The 6,953-nt window shown below is 33.7% G+C and overlaps 1 protein-coding gene and 1 long non-coding RNA gene across 2 annotated transcripts; both read left to right on the top strand.

Moving 5' to 3' along the window:
• Positions 1-451: 451 nt before the first annotated feature.
• Positions 452-4,043, top strand: LOC110707516 (cycloeucalenol cycloisomerase-like). Its single transcript, XM_021885529.1, has 8 exons — positions 452-696; positions 818-969; positions 1,370-1,453; positions 1,555-1,596; positions 2,056-2,166; positions 2,252-2,443; positions 3,141-3,238; positions 3,399-4,043. Exons 1-8 carry the CDS (start codon positions 690-692, stop codon positions 3,586-3,588), a joined length of 876 nt encoding a protein of 291 aa, XP_021741221.1. The 5' UTR covers positions 452-689; the 3' UTR covers positions 3,589-4,043.
• An 824-nt stretch (positions 4,044-4,867) lies between these two features.
• Positions 4,868-5,936, top strand: LOC110707433. The gene is made up of 2 exons (XR_002508488.1): positions 4,868-5,439; positions 5,612-5,936. It is a non-coding gene; the product is annotated as an uncharacterized LOC110707433 (long non-coding RNA).
• The last annotated feature ends 1,017 nt before the right edge of the window (positions 5,937-6,953 follow it).

Genomic DNA, 6,953 nt, shown 5'->3' with positions numbered 1-6,953 from the left:
GTTAGATACATGTAAGTGTTTTGTGTTCTTTTGTCATAATACTATTTTATTTTTAAATTAAATACTATATGTGTTTAAAATGTTTAGAGGTTTCAAGTTTTTAATATATTTTCCATAAATTTTATAATTATATAGTATATTTTTCGTAAATATTTCAATATGTACATTTGTATATACACATATGTATAGTAATTAATCAATAAATAATCAAAGATCACTAATCCATAGTTAAAAATCACTAATTAATAAGTTCAATTAGCTCAGTTCAGTTCAGTTCAGTTCAGTTCAGTTCAGTCAATCAGAACAATCCCTTAGTGGACCCAACATAATACTCTTCTCTACTCCTATTCTTCCACTACTTTTGCTTTTTACAATTTTTTATTTACTCAACTACCCCACTACCTCCATTTTATATTACTTTTTCTATCGTCTCCTAAAACTCCAAAACGGAGGGAGTATTTGTGGATGCATGCTATTAGGGACGGGCCGGGCCGGGCCGGTCTCATTTTGATACTTTTCTAGTCGCACAGCACTCAGCCACTCCTCACATCGGAAATTCAAACAACCAACTTCTCCAAAATTATCACATCACAGATTCACAGTGAAGTTGTGAACTGAGTCACCAAAGTAAGAAGAAGAACCCAGATTCAACGACGCAATTAGTCTTCCCCACCTAAAACTTCCCCAAAATGGCAGGTATTTTACTACATTTGCGCATTTCATCTTCCATAACTTTTTTCCTCCAATTTTGTTACAAAAAAAAAAAAATTCAAGCTGAAAAATAATAATCATAAATTTCGAAACTTTTTGTGTGCAGGTAAACGAAATTCAAATTCAAATCGGTCTACACCGAGCAAATGGTTGGCCCAAAGTCCGAGCAAAAGATGGGGGGAGTTGTTTTTCCTGCTCTACACTCCCTTTTGGCTTACTCTTTGCCTTGGGATTGTTGTCCCCTTCAAATTATATGAGGTTTTACTTCTAATTTCTTCTTTAATTCATCATTTATGGCCATAATTTTTCTGGGATTTCTTAGATTTTTAGTAGCATATACAAATACAAGTAGCAATTTTGGGTTGACTTTGAGTTAAGGGTAGTTATAATTTTTCAAATTTTATCACATTTACATGCCTTAGTTGTCTAGAAATTTTATTTTAATTATAAGGCGTAGTAGAGGGCAGTGATGTTGACGGGATTTGTTCCAAGTGTGATTTTATGACATATTGAGATGTTTATGAATTATGATATCATATTGTAAATTAAGTGGTAGTCAAAGTTGATAACAAGATTATGTGATTTTATTCTTGAGAACTACATAACTTGTGATATTTGAATGATTAGATTTTATGTAATACAATGTGGTTATTGACAGAATTTTAAAGAGCTGGAGTACTTGCTTTTGGCTATGATTTCAGCTGTACCATCATTTGCCATACCAATGTTTTTTGTTGGGAAGGTAATGTTTTGCTACTACACCCTTTATACGAGTAAAAAAGACTACCTGGATTCTTATCATTGTATGCGTTGGTTTAAGTTGATATAAATGCTGGTTTTCAGGCTGATGAAGGTACTCCCTTGAAGGATCGTTATTGGGTGAAGGTTAGTTATTTTATTTTACCATATCAAAAGCTTTAGATTTGTTCGTGATTTGATAAGATGTTGTTCACCTAATAGACACGAGCTTCAATAGTATCAAACACTAAAAACGAGCTGCATCAATTGTTTGTTTGTTATTATCAAAACTAAGAGTCATACAGTATAGTTTCGGGTATTTTGATTGTTTATGTTTATGAGAAGTTGAACTGTTGAAGTTTATGATATGGAAGTTTTTGGAGCATCTGAATATTGCCTTTAAACTTTGGTATTCTACTAATTATGTCTCAGTTGGCTACTTGCAAATGCTGTACTCTATTGAGTCTTTTCTTTCTACGCTACAATTTTGGTTCCTATTTCTAATCATCCGTGGATTGAATGTTAAAGCATCTGATGATTTCTCTTCAATAATTTGAAATCTTCAGGATGTAACATATTTGATGCTGTAATTTCTCCTTATTGCAGGCGAGTATCTGGATCATATGCTTCAGTTATGTGGGTAATTACTTTTGGACCCACTATTTCTTCAAAGTGTTGGGAGCTTCATATACCTTCCCATCATGGAAGATGAATGATGTGAGCCACACTGACTTAATAGTCACTTGGTGCTGAAATCGTTTGTCACCAAAACTCTGTTGCTAACTTTTATTCCCTGTTGTAGGTACCACACACAACTTTCCTGCTGACTCATGTTTGTTTTCTATTCTACCACGTTGCTTCAAATATGACACTTCGAAGATTACGCTATGCTCTTGCTGATGTTCCTGAGAAAATACGGTGGATAATGGAGGGTGCATGGATTCTAGCCCTGTCATATTTTATTGCATACTTGGAGACTATAGCAATTGCAAATGTATGTGGACTCTTTCTGAACCCACTATTCTTGTGATACCATCATAATTGGTACATTATTGCCTTAGTTCATCTATTTTATGCAAGTTCTTCATATTGTTTTGGTTGATCTACTAAACTAGCATGCGTCATTCTTGAATGTCCTGTAATTTGACTAGCTTGACGCTGCTAATCCATCCCTTTACTAAGTTAGGCTTAAGACATTAACAATTGGACCTCTCTAAACTTTGTCCAGAAAAAATGGGAGCTTACCAATTCCGCATCCCATCAATATCAATACTACATAGGCTTCTAGTGTATTTTCTTGAAATTCTATTTTTGTACTTGTAAGGTCCAGTAGGAATAAGCATAATGCTTAGCATTAAGCTCTCTCTCTCTTTTTCTTGAAATTCTTTTGATGGGGGTGGGGGTTAGCTAGAACACCTTCTTTTTCTCTTGAATTGTTTTTGTTCGATGGCTTAGTAATTGCTTGTGATTACTATCATCAAGATCAATAGGATTGCCTTTAACTGTATCTGATGTTTTGCCCAATCATACCGATTAATCATCTAATAATTCCTCCTATGGCTGCTATGGTTGCCCCGTGCTCGTTTAAGGGGGGGAGTTTTACCAAACTATGTGCTCTCTGAAATGAGTACATGCTCCTTACATGTTGAATGTGTGAGTTACGACTAATGTCTACATCTTTGAATGTGCAGTTTCCGTATTATGAATTTGTAGACCGAGACGCAATGTACAAAGTCGGATGTTTGTTTTATGCAATTTACTTCATCGTAAGCTTTCCCATGTTTCTGAGGTAAGTTTATGCAGTGGACTGAAACTTATTGCATTTAGTTATCCAAGACTCTGGAATGATATTTGGTTTTCAGAAGCAAAGTATCTCATTAATCTCATTTGCATCTCCTCTACCTCTATGCTAAATACATGTATTTTGTATGGTGAATTTTCTACTTCAGAATTGATGAGAAACCTAGCGACAAGTGGGACTTAGCAAGGGTTGCTGTAGATGCTCTGGGTGCAGCGATGCTTGTCACGATTATATTGGATTTATGGCGCATTTTCTTGGGACCAATAGTTCCACTTCCAGAAGAAAAGCTGTGTGCTCAAGCAGGGCTACCCTGGTTTGCAGATCATGTATCAGCTTGAGAATTTGAGATTATTCTATCATCGAAAACTAGTACCTAACAGGCAGAACAACGGTAGTAAGAATACGAGCAGAAGATACTTTTGTACCAAAATTACCCAATCTTGTAAAAACAATTTTTCAACCTGTTTTCATTTTTGTTTCCCTTGCTAGCCAATATGAAAGAATACTGTATTCTTGTAAGCATTAAGGAAGCAGGCAGAAGATCTCTATGGTAAAAGCCAAGTGCTCAAGTGATCTCTTGCCCGTGTATTCTTAATCACCTGCTGCAGCCGAAGATGCGTGGGAGTGTTTCATATCAAATAGCGTTTTAAGACTGTCAATTTTTGTCGGAATTTGCTTCTTTTTTCAAACACATTTGACATTCAAGCAATCAATCATGGTTTCATAACTTTCAATAAAGTTTTTGTATGGAGTAACTATTGTACCAAATAATAAGCCACTGATTAAATATTAATTGCCGATAAGGTATCATGTTGTACTATATTACAGAGTAGTTCCAAATGCAGTAAGTTATTTGAACCTAAACTCTTGATATGGATGTCTATTCACTAAGAATTTAATTAAATGATGATACCTATGCGTCACAGTACATTTACATTGTGCATTACTACTCATATAATCCTACATACTAAACTTGAGAAGCTTATTAGTGCAATTGTTCGATTAAGAATGTCTAGCTTATTCGGCTTGTGAATAAAACTTACGTCGAATTAAGTATGGAGTAATTACATAAAAGATTTAATTATGTATGAAATTCCTGAAATGTTCTCTCTTTTCTGGAAAATTTACAATTTTGCTTGCTAATTTGCAGAGGAAGTGAGTCATATTCACGAGCCGAGTCAGCTAGACAATCTTGAATATTTGAAACTCCCAGGTTTAGTATGAAGCACATATGACTATATGAGTAGACAGAGTAGTAGTGCATCTGTTTAATTGAATTCTTAGTGCATCATACTTTAGACATCCATTTCATGAATTTATTTTCAAACAACTTGCCGCATTTGTAAATTAAATTGATATTGATATTGATTACAACGTGAGAATACGTATCTTATTGGCAATTCTCATTAATTAGTGGTTTATATATAGACGACACTAGCTACTATAATTACTAAACTTAGGAAGTTTTAGAGATTAATTTGAAATAAAATAAGCACTTAGCACTTACTGAGTTTGTTACGTAGAGAATTTGCTTACTAGTGATATGTGTATAAATATAAATAACATTGCAGATATGCAGAACTCATCATATACTTCAATTTTTTCATTGAAAAATAAAATAACTCATTTTTTTTTCATTTGATCTTCATTTCACAATAAAGGAAATCTCTAGTTTTTTTTGGTGTTTATAAAGTCACAACAAAGCGGGGTGATGAGAATCAATCCAAGGGTCTCCTGTAATCAGGAGTATCCCTTACTTATATATGGTTAGAGTAACCGCCATGGCATTACCTCAATCACTGGCTTCTTCTTACAGGCATTAAGGCCGATTCCTTGACCAGTGCTTTCGGGTTTAGCTGCTGGTGCTCCACGAGTTTTCAATTCATTCTTGAGACTACTGATCGATTACATGGCTTCAATTGAGTTAATGCCATGGCAGTAGTCTAAAGAAATAAATTGAAGCCTTGTGGAGCACCAGCAACTGAACCCAAAAGCAACGGTCGAGGAAAGTGGCCTTGACGCTGGTAAGTAGAAGCCGGAGTTTGAGTTAATGCCATGGCAGTTAATTTAACAAGATGTTGCATTAAACTTATTTATTGGAGGGGGATCAATTTATTTATCTATTGTTCTTGGTATGATATATACAAAATATTAGTGAGTATTGTTATGTTCATGTTTATACAATTAAGGTGAGAATTTGCTCGTCAAAAAATAAAGAAAAAAAAAAATAACGATTGGTGAATGATACAAGTACTTTTTTTTTTTTTTTTGACGTTTATATTGTATCACACCTACAATATAGCTTAATATATTTACTCGTTTTAGTTGACATATACCGTATATATATAAAATTGCATGCAGGGTTTATTAATGAAGAATGTGTCATATGTACTCCGTCTTTATTCAATTGCAAATGGAGAATTGCTTTGGACACTTCCAACGTGTAGGCATAACGTTCCTTTGTCACTGCGTTGGTGATTGGTTCTCGAAACGTGACTGCCGTTATCCGATTTGTATGCATGATTATTATGAGGGGAATTATTGTACACTCGGGTACATTAGACTTTTTTCTTTTTGGATCATAATTTTTGTTGTACTTGTTAAGTTGTAATACATCGAGTTTGTTTTATGACATTATTGCTTTATCATCTTATTTAAGGTAGTAAGGAACTTTTTTCAAGTGATATATACATTTGATACCGCAATTGAGCTTGAATTGTTCCAGCGATGTTTTGCCAATTGATGAGCACATTAACATGTGGTTTGAACTTTGAAGATCCCTAGTATAGGCTAGAAGAATACGAATTTAAAAGTATCAATGCAATTTTTCATAATAAAATCATTCAATCAAATTTTTGATATTCATAAATATGTGATAAGAAGTAGATGTTCTTGATGAAAACAGAAAATAGGAAGAAGGAAGAGAGAGAAAATAAAATCAAAAATTTTATTATGGGAAAATCTGTAGCTATTAGTAATACCCCAAATCTCCCTCCACGATATTACTAGAAAAATACGTATATTTATATCGTAGAGATAGAGTTCGGCGTATTACCTCCGCGTGATTACGCAACGCTACCAAACTTACTAAATAAAACCAGTACTTTGCAGCGGAAACTTCAATACTCTTTTATTAATTCAACCATAATAATAACCATTGTCATGAGTACTCAAAATAAAACATAAAGACTAACATTTCCTAATTTAGGTGAAACCATTCCTGGGACTCCATATGCTCAATTATTGACTTCACCTGAAATTAGTCGACACTACTTACCATTAAGGTAAACAGGGAAAACCAAACAAGTAGAAAATACGGATTAGCAAAATATGCTAAGTATGATAAGTGCAAGATAATTAAACTCAATTTAATAGTAAACATGCATGCTTTTAAAACCAATTTCAATACTTAAACCAATAATTCCAATCCATGATTCAAAAGCAATTCCAATGATTTCAACAATAAAATCAATTCCTTTAAAATCAATTCCATTAAATATCCAAATTCCTTACTGTAGTCACCCAAATGCGTCTCCCCAAAAAACCAAACTCAGTGATGAATACCTTTCACATCATTTGATTATCGAACGAAGTGAAAGTGTGAAAAATCTAGTGATGTGGATGTTTTTATTAAAATATCTCTCTTTCTGTTTTTGAAAATATTTCTTCTTACACTCTATTTATGAAAATAGCCAGTCCAATA

This window comes from Chenopodium quinoa, unplaced genomic scaffold (genome assembly GCF_001683475.1).
Source record: "Chenopodium quinoa cultivar QQ74 unplaced genomic scaffold, ASM168347v1, whole genome shotgun sequence".
NCBI classification, from domain to species: Eukaryota; Viridiplantae; Streptophyta; class Magnoliopsida; order Caryophyllales; family Amaranthaceae; genus Chenopodium; species Chenopodium quinoa.
Note: the sequence above shows the minus strand (reverse complement) of the source record. Positions and strands in the feature narration are given on the sequence as shown.

Excerpts from the sequence above, each read along its gene's own strand:
- LOC110707516 (XM_021885529.1), top strand. Across the intron at positions 970-1,369 it reads TCCCCTTCAAATTATATGAG|AATTTTAAAGAGCTGGAGTA; the intron begins GTTTTACTTCTA and ends GGTTATTGACAG. Across the intron at positions 1,454-1,554 it reads CAATGTTTTTTGTTGGGAAG|GCTGATGAAGGTACTCCCTT; the intron begins GTAATGTTTTGC and ends GCTGGTTTTCAG.